At 41.4% G+C, this 20,197-nt stretch overlaps 1 protein-coding gene across 1 annotated transcript in view; it reads left to right on the top strand.

The window, feature by feature from the left end:
- The window catches only part of GLCCI1 (glucocorticoid induced 1), a 53,396-nt gene that overhangs the window by 8,674 nt on the left and 24,525 nt on the right, over positions 1-20,197 (top strand). The window contains exons 2-3 of the mRNA XM_086467748.1: positions 11,323-11,474; positions 19,949-20,035. Coding sequence (XP_086323874.1) covers positions 11,323-11,474; positions 19,949-20,035 — 239 coding nt within the window. The remainder of the gene's footprint in view (positions 1-11,322; positions 11,475-19,948; positions 20,036-20,197) is intronic.

The following is a 20,197-nucleotide window of genomic DNA, read 5'->3' on the forward strand; positions in this document are numbered from 1 at the left end:
TTAATAATTTGTTGACATCTGTCATCGTTTGGAAACTGAACTGTGATTTGGAAATAACGTGTTCTTAGCAGAAAACAAATTCTGGTTATTCAGTACTCAGTCACTAGCTAATCCTGTTAATCCTAGTCTGCAGAAATTAGCCTGTCAATACAAGGCGGTCAGCCGTTGGCTGTTTGGGGACAGATTACCGAAGCGCAGGTAAACGCCCAGGTTTGTGAACGCAGAGCTTCCAGGGACAACACGACAGTTGCTTTCATTAGATGAAGCACTGCACCCACGCTGGGTCACCAGTGTTGCTGGATGCACTTTTGCGCCGTCTTCCCAAAACTCGGGGCACCGAGACACCCAGTGTGGAGCATCCAGCGAGTGGCTCTGCGAGACTTCTGGGTCTCCAGAGGTATTTAACGTGGTCTTGCTCCCGCCCCTCCTGCGTGGCACGGCAGAGCCCAGCAGGACCAGAAGGTGCTGATGGTTATAGCAGGTATCGGTGCGGCGCGGTCTGTGCCCTTGGAGGGTTTGGTGAGCGTTTGGTGGGTCTCTCGCACGGAGTCAGCCCGCGTTCAGCACCGCGCGGCAGCTCCTCGGTCTCTCTGGAGCCCTGGGAAGTACATTGCAAAACCCACGTGGCTTTGCAGTGTTGGCTCTATGCAGTTACTTGATAGCCACTATGTCCTATATTCTTCAAAACCTTCCTGTTACACGTGGTACCTTAATTTTCTGTTTTTCAAAGTAATGGAGGGTTGACTTGCTCTCTCAAATGAAACCCGCATCTCTGCCAAGTGTCCCAGAGCAGACTTTGAACAGCGTGACTCTAAAAATACCAGCTAACTGCTGAAGAATGCAGAGTAAGACGGAGGTTTACACAGTAGTGGGGAAGCTGCCAGGTTTAAAGGAGAAGCTGTCTTCACAGGAGTAAATTTCTGTTCAGGGTCTTAAAATTTTCGTTCTTAACCGAGAGCTGTGTTTGCTTAATGCTGGCATAGATAGTGGCATACCCTGACACATCCTTTCTCTCCTACTCTGATTTCTCTGGTATTTCACCTTCAGTGTCTCCTTTGTTGTACCTGATACCCTGCCCTGAATAACATCTTTGTAGCGTTTTCTTGCCCCACAAAGAAACCGTAAAATACATTGAAATACTTGATTTTCTTTCCAAGGGGTACAACAAAAAGTCCTAATCTGGAAAAGAAAAATTTCTCATGGGCAAAAATTTAATTAACTCATGCATGTTTAAAAGTAATGTGTATTTGGGAGACGTCCATACGAGGAAATGACGAGACACGTCCTCAACTTAGGAAGTTGTCTGCACTGGAGGTCCAATAACCTTTGGGCATTACTATAGAAACGGGGAGACGTGTGCTTTCAAAGCAAGTTGTGTATTGAAGTGGGCAGTCTGTATATTGTTCAAAATATTAATTTTGTGAAACTGGTATACATCTGCCTTAGTGTCTTCCAAAGGAGGAACTAGCCTGGTAAAATAATTGGAGTCTCGTGATTTTATTTAGTGGTGTGTGTAAGCTTTAATATGAAGTTGGAGGATGCAGGGAGATATTTTGGTTGGAAGATTTACAGTAGAAACTCAGTTTGGCCGCATTAAAGATAGGAGTTATCAAGTCTGGCAACTCAAAATCTGAGAGAAGCAGAAGAAATGGATGTGCTGGCATTGTATATATAATCAATGTTAGCTGTTTTCTACAGCTAGGCCTTTTTTTAATCGTGCAGATTTACATGTATATAAAGCAAACAAAAAAATCCTATGTAGAGGTATGTTCTAAAATTCATAAATCTGGAGTAAAGTTTTAGATTTCAGAAAGAAGTAGTTTGGGAACTTGGCTAATTTGGTTGCTCTGACTTGAATATGGAGAGACTCTGTTTTAATGAGAAATGTTAACGCTTATACTGAAATCTTTCAAACATCAGAAAAACTCAGGGATGTGATCTGATTGCATGGACGCTTCTCTCAAAAAGGCTGCTAGGAATAAGCCGAGAGCCTGCAAGAAACGAGGAGGAACTGGGGAAAGAATGTCTTGTTATCAATCAGAAAGTGCTTCTCAGCTGAGAACTGTTAGAACCCAAACAGATTTAGACTTTACATGCTTTAAGTCAGATGATAGAAATGTGCAAAGAGAAAGAGAAGGAAAAGGTGGTTGTGGCCGTTAGGTACCAAAAAAAAAAAAGAGATTAAGGGGTTGATCTGAGACTGATTTGCTGGAATGCATGGTTTCAGAATCAACTCCAAGGAATAGTAGCAAAAATCTCAGAGGAAGTAGCACAGATATTCAGTGCTTTGTGCTCACGAGTAATCACTTTCAATGACAGCAGTGATTTTTAACCCAGGAAGATTTTTAAAAAAAAAAAAAAAAAAATTTAAGGTAGAAATGGAATTAGGAACTACCAAGACTATGATAAATACAGATTACATATTTTCATAAAGGCAATTCAGTGGTCTCCATTGCAGGATTCTAGAAAAGTCCACCCAGAAGTTCATGCTTACCTTCAGCTTTCGAAGGCAGCCTTCTGTATAGGAGGTGGCACCATTTGAGATTAGATACCCGGCTATAGCAGAGCTAATCTTTTTAAAATGTGAAAAATTCGTAGTCCTGTTCTAAAATGTAGAGATTTGGTGGTCTAACTTCAGCTATAGGTGAAACTGCAGAAACAATTCTGAGGGAAGGTGGAAAGCAGGGAGAAATGTTGAAGTGCAAAATGAGCTTTGCAGCTTGTGTCATGCTAACCTGGTGCTTTTGATAAGAGAACTGATTTTTCTAGACGGGAAGTTGATCTTATCTGCTTAGGCAAATTTTAAAATGAGAGTGATGAAACCGTTGATGAATTTTGAGAGGTTAATTAGTACGCGGGAAGATTATGCAAGAGGAGTTGGAAGGACCTTGGGAATTGAAATAATTTTAAAAAGTGAGATTTAAAAGTAAAAAATGCGGGTTTAGGTATGTGAGGTTGTACTTGAGCAGAATATCCTTTTGTCTGAGGGGGGAGCTTGTAATTAGGAAATGCTGGGGAGTGGAGTTGGGTGGTGGTGGGATCTCTAAACTGCCAGCCTGAAGTGACTGAAAAAGACACAGGTCAGGTCTTGCAGAAGTGAGCAACCTGCTGAGACATCATCTGGGGTGCTGCACGCGCTGTTGGTGCTCCGCAGTGTAAGAAAGGGAAAACCAAACTGGAGCAGACTCGGAGAGGGACTGCTAGGTTAGGATTTTAAGCATGTGATGATACAAACAAGTCTCCACTGAATAAAAATGCAATTGCTGTCTCTGAATCCCAGTGAGCAGGGAAGGGGATGGAGAGGTGAGAAGGAAGAGCTGTAAGTTAGCGAGCGGGTGGATTGCTTTGACAATGTAAATGTTTGTGGAAAACGGTGAGAAGGCCTGAAACCATCAGGAAAAGAAAAAAATCCTCTTGGATCATTTTTTTTCCAGTAGGAATCGTGGGGGCAAAATACCCGGGTGCTGTAAGACAGAGTTTGTGATCTGTTTTTAAGTGGTGATGTGTGTTTTGTCAGTGATAGTTGAGAACTGGGCTCCTGGTTTAGGATGTTGTTTCTCGTTCTTTGTTTCTGTGACTTAACTGATAATGAAAAGATAATTTATTTAATCACCAAAGTTGGGCAGCCTGATTTAAGCAATCAGTTTTAATCTGGTTTTATGTTTCTATCAGTATTTTTTTTCCAGCAAAAAATACTGTTCTTGTTTAGTATAGCTAGCTCTAGCTAGGAGAATGCTTTCTAGCTGTAATCTCTGGTGATCGTTGCGATGGCATTGTGTAGCCTACCGTGCATTGACAGTGCTTTGTGTATTTTGGTTGTGAAAATGGTGAACCCTTGCCTCCTGAGGTTTTTTTGGAAGGTTTTATTATTCACAATTATGTCCAGCTGCATTTTGATGGAAAGTGGAATTAAAGGGGTACAACCCCCTCACTTCTCTATTAACATTCTGTTAAATTGTGGTGTTATAACAACAACAAAAAAAATTGCTTCAGAGTCATCAAGTTTATTCACAAGGTGGTATTATCTTTAGTTACTGAATTAACTGCATGTGTTTATAGTTTTTCCTTCAGGATTCTAATTTTTAATACATTGGGAGAGGGGAAAAAAAACAAACCCAGCTTTAGTGTTTATTTTGGTTCCTGGTTCATTTCTCAAGATTGGATAAATTTATTATTCAACAGATCTGAATTAATGGAGTAGCACGAAGAAAATTCTCTGTGCCTGCAGAAGTGCACAACAGTTAATGGTTGGCTGTGTAGTTCCATGTGCCCTTTTTCCCAAGTCCTCAGCTGCTGAGCTCCAGTCAATTCTGGTTTACTTTTTTAGAGTAGGAACATTTTTTAGATACTTTATGAAATGATACTAAGTTTAGATGTTTGGTAGTGTTTAAGTTTGAAATAGTAACCTTGCAAAGACAATTATATTCTAAAAATGAAATACATAAAAATCTGAAAGGTTTGGAACTAGTGTTCTGCCTACCTGGTGTCCTGTTGGAGTGCAGATGTGCAGGTTATGTCTGTTGAACAAAGCAGGCTTTTGTGGTATTAAATGCTTTGTCTTTTGTGTACAGGTTCTAGACAGGCCAGCAGTAATCTTTGTTGGAAGAATAACAGCTTTAGAGGGCGAAACTTTTTTCCTTATAGTTTGTTTGCTTTCCTTACTGAGATTAGAGCGTTCTTTCTGTGCTTGATCTCCAAGGATAACGTTGATTTTAAACGGGGGAGTTTTGCCGTGAACACAATCTGACTGCTGAGAGATATGCGTAGTCATAATTTACTTGACCTGTAGTCGGGTGGAACAGGGACACGAGGCAGAGACCATGTTTCAGCATAGCTGCATAGGCCACGCAGAGTTGGAGAGTCAGCTGTAGGTGCAGCGAAATTCGTACGCCTACGGATTCATCCATCTGTCCCTCTTCCTCCGGGCAGCTGTAGCCTGGCTCTGAGCACTGTGCCTTCCTCTGCCGTTAGGTGAGCAGAGCTGCACGTCCTTGAAGAGGCACGTGTAAAAACCTCCTTGATGGATGGAAACGCCTCGATCTACCTGTTGGATTCAGTGCCTAACCAGAAGACCTCTTCCAGGTGGCTTAGTCATGGCTATAGAAGCTAACTCAACATGATTGATTCCCCAAACCCTTACTGTGGGTCTCCGTCTGCAATTTTCCTTTGAAAGAGCGAGCAGGTTCTATTTCGTCTCCCTTTGCCAGGATAGGCTGCGTCTTGTATTGATACTCTCCATGTTTCATGCAGTTCAGTGTGAATTCTTGTGAGCCTCAGCAGGTACCAAACCAAATTTGCCCTGACTACTAAACCATAAAATGACCTCTGTGGAAGACTGCTTCCCCTCTTTCTTTTTTTTTTAATTTTTCCCTTCCTTCCCTGGATGTAGAATGCACATCATTCATGGACCCAGATCTCTGGAAAAACCTCAGAGCTCATGAAGCAGACTGCTTTCTGCTTGTTCAGTTTGGTTGTTGGAGCCTTAGTTAGAATATGGTGCTGTTCTGTGGCTTTTTTTTTTTGGTCCGTTCAATGTTATGGATGATGAGAAGAAATTAGAGTGGATTGTGTCGGTCTGTGTGGAGTAGTTACTTCAGAATGTCATCCTCTGTCTTGGTTTCTAAAAAAAGAGGCTTGGGAATAATTTCTGAAGTTGATACAACTGAACCAAAACCATTGTGGTGCACATAATGGAGACAGATGTTTTACGGAGCTGAACGTACAGTATTTTTAGAGATGTATTGGAAGGTAGCTTAAAATGACTGTCTTTTATTATATCCTCTTAGAAATATCCTTTTGGTAGCAAAACACGGTGCTGCATTTTAAATGTTTGAAAAAGCGAGTCTTTTGCTTTGTTTTATTTAAGCTGTTAAAGTGATTAAGCTGTTTAATTTGAATTTGTAGAAGGAAGAGTGCAATAACTTTGTATTTTTTCTGTTCAGTTACATGTTAGGGTGTTGGTTTTTTTAAGTTGCTATTTAAAATCCTATTTTTTGTTGTTTTCTATGAACAGTACGTGGCAAACAGTATGCTCTTTGTTGTTCTGCAGCACTCTGAGCTGTTAATGCAGTCATTCAGCCCGTTTCCAGATTGGTTCAGAAACAAGTCTGCCAGTCACTGGCAACTGGGAAATATCTTTTGAGCCAAGAAATCTATCCTGTGGAGTAAAACTTCTAGGGACCCCAAATCCCTCATTAATCTTTTTCTTGAGAGATTTTAGCTCCAGTTACAAGAGAAAAGCCTTCTTGAGAATGAAGATTGAAATATGTTTTTGGAGTGGCCTCTAAATCCCCATTATTCAGTCTTTTTCCTTGCAAAGTCAGAGACAAGTTCTGCAAATAATCGTGCACTGGTTTGTCCATCTACCTACGTAATCGGAGCAGAAAAGACCCATCAAATATGCATTCAGAAATCAGTACAGTATCACTATATATTCACTTAAAAAAAACAAACCGAAAGGGGAAAAAAAACCCACCCTTGACCAGACTCTGACGAGACTGTTCCTCCTCTCGTATCTGAAAGTCGACTTTTGAAGTACTCAAGGAATCATTGCCTGAAGGAAGCCAGAGCAGAGGTTTCCCTCTTCGTGCTTGCAGAAGGTGTAACAGAAGAGGGGACTTTGGACGTGTGGGGGGCAGTCAGCAGCAGCCACTGCTGTGGTAACCGTGACCAAGTGTGGGGCCATCATTCGCGGTAGTCGCTGTGGGTCACGGTTCCTTCATCTTCAGCTTTCCATTTCTAGACTATGATTTCCCCTGCGGAGTTCCCGTTATTTGAGGCATTCACATGGGTGCTTCTGAATCCTTGGTTTGGTAGTTTGTTGTCCATTTGTTGTCCTCTCTATTAGGAATGTCCTAGAAATATCTGATACTCCTTCGTAACGTCCTATCTAGTCTCTGCATCTCCTTCAAGCCAGACTACTTGAACTCTGACTTCAGGGCTTTTCAAAAGAGTCTTAAGCAGACTAGGATATCCATCAAAGTGAGTTCTTCCAGAAGTCTGTAGTATTTCTGGAGAAAATTCTTTTGAGCTTAGTACTCGTTTCCTAGGTAAAATTGGAAATTCTTTAGGAACGGATGAGACCGAAGCTTGGGACTCGTTTCACTAGCAGCTCTGAAGGTGAACCAGAAGGTTCTGCAGAGTGTTAGCAACTGAGCTGAAGAGAAGCAACAGCTCATGAAACTTTATTGTGGAATTTAGTACTGATATTTCACGGTGTCATGACTTGGCTGTCTTGGGTAAATTGTTTAAGTTACAGGTGAACTAAACTCCAGATATTACTGCAGAAATGTTGTCTGGCTGTTGGCAGGAGAGTGTCACAGCTGACGTCAATAATGAGATGACAATATTAATACTCGTAGTTTTAGGGAAGGATTAATTTTATTTTTATTTCATGTTTTTCACTCAATTTGAGAAGAATCTCGGTTATCAGAGAAATTCTCAGGATAACTTTAGTCTTGTTGCGCTGGATGTATCCATGCAGGCATGTGAGGGGAAAAGTTTTGGCCGAATTTGAACTGCGTCTGCTGACGGCTGAGAGAGGGATGGGAAGGAAAGATGCTGACAGGTGAACTCTGGTGAATTTTGCAGAAGGCGTTTTGATAACGGTGCCGATGCTAGCTGTTGATCTTGCTGCGAGTGCTTTTCCTTACTGCGTGCATGGCAGAAAGCATTATTTAAGCTAAAATGGGCTGCGAACAATGCTTTGGGATCATGTTCAGGTTAGCTGCCTCTGTGTTGGATGGGAAGGCAATCTCTTCATTTTAGAGCTGTGGCAGATGGTTTTATTTGAGCCCTCTGTCCTTTTCAAAAGAGCTGTCATGTGTTAGTCTCTTACTAAATTACATTTTGCTGGCAGAGAAATGGAAACCTTTTTTCAGTCAGTCTAGGTGATATAACTAGAATTCTTTTGGCTCTCGAAGCAGCAGGCAGAACCATGATTTCATGCGGTTTATTTTAGCTGATTCCTGCTGGGAGGTGGGATCACGCCGAATTTCACCAGCTGTAGTATTCAGGTGGACCTTTGTGTAGTTTTGTGTAACATCATTTATAACTAGAAATGCGTAGCAGTAGCCCTTGAATGCGTGCCTTTAAAACTCATGGCATATTTTAAGTAACACATGAGGTATTTTTGCCTTCTTATGAGCATATATCTTGCTTTTGTGATTTCTAGCTAGCTTTTTCAGGTAACATTATGCTGCTGAAGTGCTGTATTCTGAAGTTTACTTGTTTTGGAGGTAGAGCTGAGCTGCTTATAGGAGTTGTCACACATCACTGAGGAAGACAACAGAATCGTTCTGACTTACTACTGCAGTAAAATCCATTCATACACTCGGATATTGTCAGATGAGGTATAGTCTGAAACTTGGGTAAAATCCGCCTGTAATTTTAGAAATTTCTGAGCATTGAGGAAGCCTTTCTGAATGCTGAAGTCTGCTGGCTAACTTCAGGAGCTGTCGAAGTGCTTCAGATATCAGATGGTACTTACTGCATTTTTTGAAACCAATTTTTTTTTCCTTCTGTGACAAAACAAGCTTGAGTTTTCCATCTGGAGAAAGTGATTTGGACTAGAGAAGGCTATTATTGATAGTAGCATCAAAATCCCATTGGTAATGAAAGTTTGGGGAGAAGTGAAAGTTCTGTAGTAGCTCCCTAGAGTAGCAGGAAGCCAGATTTATAATGAGGTGAGAAAAGCAAAATTAAGGGGAAAAAAAAGTCCTGAGAGCAGTTCTAATATTTGGAAAACAATTTAAGCTGATCCGAGCCACCACCGTTGTGGTCTGGTTCAATGCTGCTGTCCGTGGCATCCTGTCATCTTCAAGTACGTTACTGTACAAGACAGTTTGTCAAAGGCTAATTTGTAAAAGTTCCTTCAAATTTCATGCTTACGGATCCCTTCTCCTTTATTTTTGGTGATCCAAGGATATATCATAAAAGGGTGAGAGCTGAAACTGTTACTGGACAGACCTCAGCGCTGCTGCGGCCCTGTTGTTCCTTCTGTGGCTCTCCTGTGGTTGTTCCTGCCCGTTATGTTACGCCAGCTCTGCCTGTAATGGGGAAAACTGTGTGTTTCTGACTTTTGGGGGGTGCATTGTAGTTTTCTTTATGTTTAACTCTGTGAATCACTTCCCTAGATGTGCTCATACGTCTGTGCATGCCGTCTCAAAGTAGACGGAAGGAGCATGGACAGCAGTGGAACAGGGTTGGCATTAAATGAGTGTAACTTGGATTGGGTTAGGCACTTGAGCAGTGGTTCATTTTCTGTAGCTGAAAGGAATAATGAGGAGTTGTAGGGAGTTAGGAGGCTGCATCTTGAACTTCCCTGCTCCTGGCTTTAGGGTGTGACAGTGTCCTGCAGTCCCCTTCCAAGATTACCACAGAGAAATAAAAATGTAGTAGCTTTTGGTGGTGTTTGTTGCTGTCCAGTTGTAATGGAATTATGTGAGTTACTAGTGTTGGGTTTGCTGTTGCCTTTTCTCAGGGTGTAGAATAAGACACAGGCCTTAGTTGTTCTCTGGTTGTATAAATTTTATTTGTGTGTTTTGGGCTTGTGTTTTCTTGTTGTTGTTGTTGTTTTTTTTTTTAGCAAGACTTTTTAAATGTAAAGTTTGCAAAGGTACGTTTAGCCCTTATTTCCTCGTCTTCAGACGTTGTCTTGCCAGTTTGTCTTTGCATGGGTTTGAACTTGTTTTAAAACAAGGGTTTGGTTTTTTTTAGAACACACTTAACTACTTGCATGTTTAACAAATTCCTGATAGTTTTTTTGCATGTGATTATATATTGAATGAACAGAGCTTTTGGAGAAATTTTCAAAACTCGGGCTGCGTAGTGCCACGGCGTGACAGTGACGGCTGGGGGAATGCTTTGTAGGTACCCAGCCTTTGGGTGCGCTTGTGTTTCAGCACAAATGTAAATACTGGTTTCATGTTTAAAATTTGTCACCTTTAGTTTGGATTTCTGGCTTCTTTAATAGTTCAAAAATCTTTCTTAAAGTGCAAATTGGTCACAACTGGAGTCCCGTGAGGATAGATAGTTGGAAATTGTAGGGGCGAGGCAGTCAAAACAATTGCATTATACAAAGGCAGCATGGTATACTCTCACGCTTCCAATTCGTGGTGTTATTTAGAACTCTTTGCCTAAAATGAGTAGCTAATGAAGTGTTTCGGCAGCTCTGCGTTTCTCTAAAGTGGTCTGGTTTAACATTATCGTGTTCATATATCGCACTATGAGCGTGCGAGCTATACCCTAGCTGCTGTGCTGAGTGCTCTGTAAGACACTGAGGATGGAGCCTGCCTTTTGGGATCCAGCAGTTCTAGATGATACACAGAGAGAAAATGCCCGTGGAGGTCAGTGGCCGTGCTGGGGCTCAGAAGCGTGCCAACGGGTCTGCTCTCAAGTCCTGAGCAGCGAGTGGGGGCTTGGTGGGTCACGGGCAGAAGGTAACCGTGCTGCCAAACGTCTTTTAGCGTAGGGGTGAGCGAAATGGAGAGGTGCTGTAATGTAGGGCTTGGGTCGGCTCGTGCGAAGTCTAGAAAAGGCAATTTTGCCTGAAGGACCGAGCAGGGTGAGCCAGAGCGCGTGCTGTAAAACTGTTTTGTCCCGCATCGGCCTCGCGAGTCACCCTGCGCTCTGCTCCCCGAACGAAACGCGGGGAACGGTGCTGCGTGGTCCGGGGGTGTGGGGAGGGGAGGGCAGGGAGGAGTCGAAGAGGGCAGGTGCTGGGGTGGGTGAGGACAAACGTGGTGGCTGCCTTGACCTGGGCTCTGTCGGAGGGAAACGCAGAGTCACGCTCCATCAGTTAGTGGGATCCTGTGAACGATACGGAATGATGTACACGAGAGCAGGAACTCGGGTGTGCATCCTCTTGAGAATCGTAATTTTTGTCATGATTTGTGTTCTAGTATTAAGAAAGCTAAGCCAGCTGGCTTAAAAAAAACCAACACATTAACCCACCACTAATATGACGTTATAGTTTCTGTTTCTGTGTGTCTGGCTTTCCTGAGTTGCATCATCGCACTGTTTAAATTCACTCTTTTTTTTGTTGATGAAAGTGTACCGCGTAAGTAGCCCAGTTCTTTGCAGGTATGAACACTTCAAGCGTTGTTGTTCTTTGTAACTGTTAAGTTTTCCCTTTTGTATTTTTTTTTCTTCGTTGTCTGAATGTATTGCTTTGATGTGATGGCATTCTTTTCAGATGAAGGTTTCTGATGTGTTCTTGCCATTGTGTGTCATAGCTAGCTTTTAACATTTCACATCAAATTTAGCATTTCGCATCAAATTTAGCCTGACTTTTTTGTTGATTTTTGTTCTGGTTTTCTACAGTGGACAGGCCAAAATCCCAGCAAATCAGAACTTCTGGTACCATAAGGCGAACTTCTTCTTTGGACACAATAACAGGACCTTACCTCACAGGACAGTGGCCACGTGATCCCCACGTACACTACCCTTCATGTATGAAAGATAAATCTACTCAGGTAAAAAGCTGTAAAACAAGACAACAGAGATGTTTCATGTAATTGATGTCTTCCTGATGATACTTTTATCACTTGATCTGGAATTTTAGCTCAACTTAATTCCAAACAAATGTGGATTCACTTAACTTTATTGTAAATATGAAGCCCTAAAAAAAGGGTACAGTAGTGTTTTTTTAAATCAGTGTCGATTCAGTAACATGGTATGCGACAGATAATATTTTTATGCTTTTAGTTGTTAAAAATAACTTTCTGTATGTGGGCAGATCTGTTGAGGCTAAATGAGCAGATTTCATTCTCAGCCTTGTATCTGGTTTATTTTGAAGCTGCTATATTCAACATTGTGCTGAGTGTTATTTTAAAATAAAAGATTCCATAATAGTAGTGGCTGACAAACTAAAGATTTTACTAAATCTTCTCCAAAAGCGTATTTATGTGTGCGAGGGGGAGAAAGAGAGAGGTTACTGTTAGGAAGAATGGATCTGCGTGTCACTAGAGGGGAAATCAAGAGGAGGAAACTGGGGGTAAGTGTGCAATATGGTCTTGAGGTGTCTCCTCTGCTGCCCAGCAGCAAGACAGACAAATGAAACCACTTTGCTGGAAGAGTTGCCTCTCGAAGTCAGACATCAGAACGAGAGCGTTGCTACCAGCTATGAAGGGAAGGCTACTGAGATTACTTGCGACCTGATACCCTTGTGGTAACCCTTGGGCCCTCCTCGGGGCTCTGTCCTTAGCAGGAACCTCTGGCAGGTAGGCTGCCGTGGCATTCGTAGTGCTCCTTGGCTGGAAAGGTGAATGTTGGTTCTTGCCTGGTTTCCCCCTCATGGTGGAGCTTGTTGCCCACAAAGATGATCACTATCAAACATGCAAAGAAATATATAATTCTAAAAAAACCCCAATTTATTAGCAAAGGAGCTGCATTCTTGGTTTTTCAGTAGCGTTATTAGGGTATGGAGTAAGTCATCTGAGTTTGTGTTCTGAACTAAATTGGAGACTAGAAGAAACTATCTCTTTGGTTGTGTTTTCCTTCTACAGGCCACGTAGGGATGGTTGTTAAATCAGTTTTCTCTCTCTTTGTGCCGTGATTCTGGTCCGTTGTTACCATGGGTGTCCTGCAAAGCAAAATGATACTTTTGACATCTTACCGTTTGCTTCTAACTTTGTTTTGCCGTGAAGAATTGTTTTTAACGGAAGCTTCTGTTGTCACAAAGCATGTGATACCTTTAAAATATCAAGGGGTTTTCTGTCATGACATCGTCTGTAGGTGTGTAGGTTTTGGTTAGTTCCTGCTGACTTGCAGTGTACTAGTCACCCATTCCACCACCATTGCTTAGAGCAAACACAGCACCTCTGTAAATTGATAGTCTTTTGTGTCGTACTGAGTTTCTCAGGACAAGTTAGAATGTATAAATGATTTCCCACATCTCTCTAAAATGTACTGTAACACGATGCAGGAATCCCATGCCCTCCCCTGCCATCCTGAGGGGGGAAGGATAAGCACAGAATGCTTAGAAAATTAAAAAAAAAAGACCTGTCTGTACATTCCAGAAATCCTGTTTAATGAATTTGGGAATCTGATGCTTAAAATTGGTCAAGGAAACTTTCAGAAACTGTGGTGGGACTGTTTTAAGAAAATACTGCCTTCATGTCCTCCTCATTCATTTTGAAACCAGCCAGCCAGTTTTGGCAAGAAAAGGAGCAGCAGCAGTCATCTTTACTGTCACGAAAGACCTACCTAAAAAGCTCTTAATCCTGGGTTTACTTCCAAGGTGCCTTCCTTTCACAGTACTGTGCCTTGAAAGCCCTTCTGTTTCAAAACCGCAGTTCCCATTCAGGAGATTTTTGGTAGCACGCTTTGTGGTTACTGTTTTTCTTAAGCCCCCTCTTAAACCATAGATCCATACCAAACTTTGCAAATACCCCTATGAACAGAAAATTTCAAGTATTTAAACATTCACAAACAAACCTTTTCACTAGTTACAGAAAAGAGAAACAAACTTGTTCTATAAATATTTGAGCTCCCGGCATTTGGCAGTAAAAGTGCTTTGCTAGTGAGCTCCAGTAAGTGTTTAGGTTATTTGACCTGTTGGCTGCCACCCTTTGCCTCGTTCGGAAACAAAGCTCAGGGAGGGGGGAAAAAAAAAAAGGTTTTACCTTTTCAGCATAATCGAAGAGGAGAGGCAGTACTGCGTTGTTACAAGCTGAAGTATTATTTCCAAGGGGTAAGGGCAGGGAAGTCTAATGGTTCGGATTTGTGTGGGTATCACCTAACAAGGAATTAGATCTTTTTATTCAAATTATGTAAGAACCAAGCATTTAGCAGTGTTGAGTTGAAAAATGTCTGTCTTGACCACTCAGGACTATATGAACACGTGAAATGTAACAAGCACAGCGATTGGCACAGTGAATTCCGGTTCATTTAAAATAAAACATTTCACTAGGGAGGCTTGGAGATGGTCGTAAAATACAGACGTGAGTTACGTTTTGGTTGTGTGGGGTTTTTTTGTCGTTTGAGCTGTGTGTAGTTTGAAGTATATCTAATTTCAAGAACTAAGGATGAGTTCTAAGTCGTTGATAGGCTGCCTGCATGGCAAATTAAGTTAAATTAAATTAAAACCTTGCTCTTTGCCTGAGCACAAGCACTTCTGCTACTTCGTGTTTGTTGACTAAGTAACGGTTTAACTCATGGGAGTTCATATAGTTTACAGTAGCTAAAAATAATGACACTTGACAGTTTAGCAGAGCAGAAGATGGTAACAAACAAAATAAATAAAAACAAGATAATGAAAATCAATAAACCATTTTTTTTGTATAAGCATGTTTCACTAGAGAATAAATTATCTCTTGTTTTACTTCTAACTCATGAACAATGCTGTCAGTGTAACTTGCGTTGTAGGTGGAATAATTATTTCTTTTTCAAGGGTACTTTTTGTCCCTAATTAAGTATTAATTTAAAATCCAAATTTTGTGGAGTTTTGTGAAGGTGGTGATTATGGCTGTTCCATGGTTCTTAGAATTCTTGTATTTAAAAAAAAAAAAGTCAAATGCTGGTCTTCACCGTGATCAGATGAACCTTTAATGAGTTTTATTCCACATCCTTGTTTCCCACTTAAGTTCTTTGAACGTGTAGAGTGTTCATGAATAAAATATTTCTTCTTTCTCTGAAATTAAACCGGAATTTTAAATAAAGAAATCAGTAGTATCTTATTATTTATGTAGAGGAAATGGAATTTCTTTTGGTTTAGTTTCTGTTGCATCTTGGAGAATAGTAACTCTAGTTCACATTTCTGTGTCCCTCTTGCCCACCTCAAGTGTTTTGACTGAAAACACAGAAGAGAAGTGAGGTTGTCGTGTTTGCTTTTGGAAAAATACAGGGTGACACTGTGCGTTGGGACTTTTACACCGTTCTCCGAATTCTGCCTGCGTTTATGTCCGTGTCTGCACGTGTGTGTGTGCATACAGCGAGCTGAGCGTTAAGGGGCAGCGAGTTTTGGGGAATCGAAGGCACACCGTTTTGTTTCGTGGTGTTTCTAGTGTTTCAGAAATGCTGGGGGGAGCTTACTGTTACAGCAAGTTGTTACACGTGTTGATACGCTTTGTGATCCCCTTCCCAAGTTCCTCCGCTGTCCTCCTTCCCTCGCCTTTTCGCTAAAATTTGGACTTTACATTAAGGTCCTTTAGAACTCGGTGTAGCTTCCTTCCCCATGTTGTGTCTCTGTTGGGAGCACTGGTGGAGCAATTTTGGGTGCTTCTCCTGTATGTAAGTTTCCCCTTTCCTAGTGTAAGGAATGTTGACATGGTTATCCCTAACCTCAGAATCTTCAGAAATGTTTGGATAATTGTCATAGTTTATTAATGTAATTATTTGGCAGTAGCTAAATAATTTCAAATATTTTTATAAAATTAAGAAGCAGGAGAGGTTAGGGATAAACGTGTGATGTTGATGTTGTAACAAAGGTATTGCAGGTTAAAGTTCATCTGTGTAATCTTTCTCAATCTAAATAATACAAAGAAAAGAACAAATGACCAAGTAGAATAGGATTCAGTGATTTCCCACCCCGTGTTGACAACTCAGACTGGATTCCAATATGTCTGGATATGCCTTTTTCATTGTGTATGGTGATTACGAGTTACCCGAATGGAAATGCCGAAAGTTTGCAAGACGTCTTTCAGAATTTTTACTTCTCTCCAACCTAAAGAGTAATGCAGAGTTATTAAACGGGAATTCTTGGCTAAAATATGTTTTTGTTGTTCTTGGGGGGGGGGGGGGGTGTCAGGCTTTAATGTACTTAGCTCTCCTTAGTCACCTGAGCAATGTTTTGTTTTCTTTTGGGTAGAGATTTTGTTGCTTAAAAGCTAACATAGAAATAAAGCAGGAGGCTCAATTCCATGAAGCTTTTTCATTGGTGTATTGGTTATCGTTGCTTTCGTGGCATATTTTAATAATGTACTTTGGGTGGAAGGGACAAGTAAGAAGAGATGGGTCATATAACTATGAATTTATCGTTCTGACTTTACCTGTCTGATGTTTAAGAGGAGTCACCACCTATAGTCAAACTAACTTCCAACTCTTTAGGCCACTTCTTTCTGCGAGATTTGTAGAAGGGCTGTGGTTGCTTTAGAAACACCTGAAGACTCATCAGGCTTTATCTTCTAGTGCTGTCGTTGCGTTTCTGTTGAATGTGGAAGTCCAAAAACGTTACTGCTTCCCCTGGTCTTATGTTCTTAATCTTGGCACCCATCCCCCAGTGTAGTTCAGCTGGAATGCAGGCTAGATATAGTAATTAGAGCTAAGGGCTGGCAATAAAATGTGAGATATTTAGAGCAATTCAGTCTTATTTTAGGTTTAGGTAGGTTTGTACTCCATGCAGTCGTTCTGATCTAAATGAAGTGGAAAGAATGTAGGTGTATATCCCTGACATGGGTGGAAAAGCAAGGCAGAATTACCATCCACGTTGGAAGAAATGCTAATCTCTGCAAGGTTGGGTGAGTTAGAACAATAGTAATTGTGATTTACATTAAGACTGAGGAGAGCAACCAGATGTGGTGTTCTCAGCGTGTCCCATCCCGCGCGCGTGCTTTAAGCGTTGGGTCAACTGAAACCGGGACCACGACCCTTCATGTTTTGAAATATCAGCGATCCTCCTCTTGAAGCTGCAGCATGTGCTACTTTATGTTTTCAAGGTTCTCCTCCTAAAATGTTTTAAGCCTTAGTTTCTGAATATAGACTTGCAGGAACAATCCTTCGGTTTCATGAAGTTCGGTTCATCCGTCAGTGATGCTGTAAATTTGCTTCAGCTCTGAAATATTACTGGTTTCACAGGTAGTGCCTCTGACCTCTCTTACTGTGTTTCTGACTTGACATGCAGCAATTTGGTTTCGTCTATTGTGATTCAGAAATTTTTCTTTCAATACAGCTTTGAGTTACTTTTTTACTTCCATTATTTTTTTTTAATATGTTTTACACATGGGAAGTACACTGGCAGCTTCAAATGAAAGCTTCCACAGATAAGCCTGTTTTGTAGAAGCTGTAAATAAAGATGGGAAAACAATTTTCATGAAATGTGGCCTATCAAGGGCGCTGTACAGCCCCGTCTTATTTGTGACACAAATTACAACATCCAAGTGAGATATGAGGCGCTCGTACATGAGCTAAACTAACAAAAGCAGAATTTGTGTTTGAATGTGGCAAGGATGGCGTTCTTTGTTTTGTTTTTAAAAAGCTTTTGCTTGAATATAAGGGTTTTGGGTTACAAACCCAAAACTTATCTTCATATAATGTGGGTTACAATATATTGTAAGCAGCAGTTGCTAGGGCTTGAGGAAGACTGGCTTGCTATAATATTCTAGTAACTGCTTATATTGTGCTATTTTTTAACCTTCATTATTTTCCCCCATCTGAATATAAATAGCACATTAGTATAACATTGCCTGACTTCGGTACTGTGCTAGGAACATCATATAGTATTTGTAATCTAATACTGCAAATAAAATTGAGGGACACGACATAGTCTGCCCCCCGTACACTGATACTCATACGTATATTTTGAAAGGTTGTGACTTGACTTGGTTCACCAGAGATTGAAAGCAACTGTGCCATCCTTGTCTCAAGGGAGATTAGTATTTGAGCGGAAGAGAGTGTCAAAAAGCATATTCAAGAAAGTACAAAATTTAGTATTAACTGAATGGCTGGTTTGTGTTTGTTACTTTTGATTTCTGATGAAATCAACTGCAGTATAAGGATTCCCACCTCTCTCTACTAACAGTCACCAGTGTTGTCGAAACAGTTCTTCAGGGTGTTGCTGTTAGTTTGGTTTTTGTCCTTGCTATCTGGATCGCTATCTGTGTTTATTAAATACAGGCAAGCTCTTGCTTTCTACATGCGGGTTTTTGTTTTGTTGGGGGTTTTTTAATAGTTTTGAGAAACTCACTTTCGCTTTTTAGACACTCCGTGTCTCTTCTGCGCTGTTTATTAAGCTGTAGTTGAAAGGCTGTGAGCCTGTAGTGATCCCTGGTACACCCTCCTGCACTAAGGTAACTATTTAAGCACCTGAAATGCCTGTTTCTGCTTCATCCTGGAGTTGTTCCTCACGCTATAGAACAGTTTTGTACTCGGGAAACACTCTTTGAAAGACAAATTTTGAAAGAATTCTCTTTGCATTGATGTTTTTCTGAGTTTGTATGAGAGTATGGTTCCAGTTGTACTTGGGATATAGTAAAATACTTCAAGAAAAGAGCCATTTAAATTGGAAAGTAAATCATAATAGATTGTGAAAGCCCATGATTTTGAGAAAGGCGCAAATTGTGTCCCACCCCGCCCTGTTTCCTCTAGTTTTTTACAAATCTACAGGCCTTTTCAGCGTTGTAAAAAAAAAAAAAAAAAATTAAAAGCAACACAACGTCTTTCACACAAATTTCAGGGAGGTGGCAAGCACCCGGTCTGCAGGAACAAGTAATGATTTAGAACACGGCTCCGCTAAAATGCGGAGTGAGCGAATGCTCACGCGGGTAGCGTGCGTGTGGCAGAGGCTCTGCTTTGGGTGACGAGGGCCGTGGGCTGCCTGCCTGAGGGACTCCCATGTTTCCCTCATAATTCTATGGCTGTATTAACTCTTTGCTCTTGATATTTCTTTATTTTGTCTTTTTTCATGACCACGTTATCTTCTGGATTCGTCCCCAGACCCACACAACGGGAGTCATATAATAAATACACACAACCCTAACTTTTATAGAGACTCGTTTTTTTTCTTTCTTGGGAACATGCAGCAAAAATTCTTACTGATTTTTTTTTTTTCATTTTGCTTTCTAATCTGCCCACAGAGCTTTCTGGGCCTTTGGTGGAAGTATTCTTGGTGGCGTAAAAATAACGGGGAAAAAGAAAAAAAAAAACAACAAAAAAAACCCAAAAAACAAAACCCCACCAAAACCATGGAAAGCACAGGGCTGGCAGAAGACACAAGTGGGATACGTGGGCTTGTGCACCCACGGTGACTTAGCACAGTGAATATTAGCGCTGCAGAGCTAGGGGCTGGGCCGTCGGCCCTGTGATGCTGTGATGACGAAGGTATAGCGCCCGCTCTCCGTAGTGCTCGTGGGAGTTGTTGGGGAAAAAAGTGTTTGAAAAAGCTTTTTGTTTTCCTTTTCACAAATTTGTGCATGTGCTGGTAGCCCTGAGGTTTGTGCGGTTCCTACCCCCTGGGTTTTAGATGTCCCCGTTGCTCCTCGGGCAGCCGGTGGCTCTTTTGTTGAGAAGTGCTGGTGGAGACCCTCGGTTGTTGTAACGGTCTTGTGGTGAATGAGACAGGAGTTGAGCTCTGGCTTCCAGGCCTTTCTCAGTCTTTGGGGTTTAACTTCATAGCTCCTGCACCCAAGGGCGGTCCCCTCCTGCAGATGAGGCTGGAAAAGGCCCCCCTGTCACTGTTCTGCTGCCCACGTAGGTCGGTGCCAAAAATAATAAACGGTGTGTCAAAACTCTCTGTCAGGTCAGCGTTAGCCAGAAGGAACCGGCTGTATGGCCCGGTGATTAAGGCAGGCGGATGGGAGAAGCGAGTCCTGGCTTTTGGTCTCTGAGTTTGTTTGTATGGTGGGTTGTTGTTTTTTTTTTTAAATCTTGTGGTTTTCCAAACTGTCCACTGAGCGAAAACTAGAAATGGATGCCAAAATGCAGATGGGAGTAGCCAGGTGAGGCTTTTTTGTAATTGTCAGGCCTCCAACTCCTCCTTCAGTAGTGTGCGTTGTCCTCAGCCTTTGTAACTGCAGGTTTACAAAGCCTTAGTTTTCTATATAGTTTGTTTTTTTTTTTTTCATTTATTGAGATTATTACTGCTGCATATCAGATTCTGAAATTTATTCCTCATGTATAATGCCTGAACTCTGACACTGCAGAAAGAGGAAAGCAATAATTTGTGCCAAAATTTTTTCTTATCTGGAAAATTTGGTACAGTATATGTATATATATATTTTTTTTCCCCCTCTAGACACCTAGCTGTTGGGCTGAAGAAGGAGCAGAAAAGAGATCACATCAGCGCTCAGCGTCATGGGGAAGTGCTGATCAACTAAAAGAGGTGAGAAGTTTTGCACAGTGGAGCCTTTTGAGTTTTGATGGGCCCAAGACGTTTTTGTAATCCCTGTCTGCAGTCCAGGAAAACTGCACCCTTTCCCTCCCCTCTGTTGCTTTTGAAACAAGCTTTACCTCAGCGTAAGAGCTGTTTCAAGAGTGGTTGTTG

The sequence above is a fragment of the Leptosomus discolor genome, chromosome 7 (genome assembly GCF_034619465.1).
Source record: "Leptosomus discolor isolate bLepDis1 chromosome 7, bLepDis1.hap2, whole genome shotgun sequence".
In the NCBI taxonomy this organism is placed as follows: Eukaryota; Metazoa; Chordata; class Aves; order Leptosomiformes; family Leptosomidae; genus Leptosomus; species Leptosomus discolor.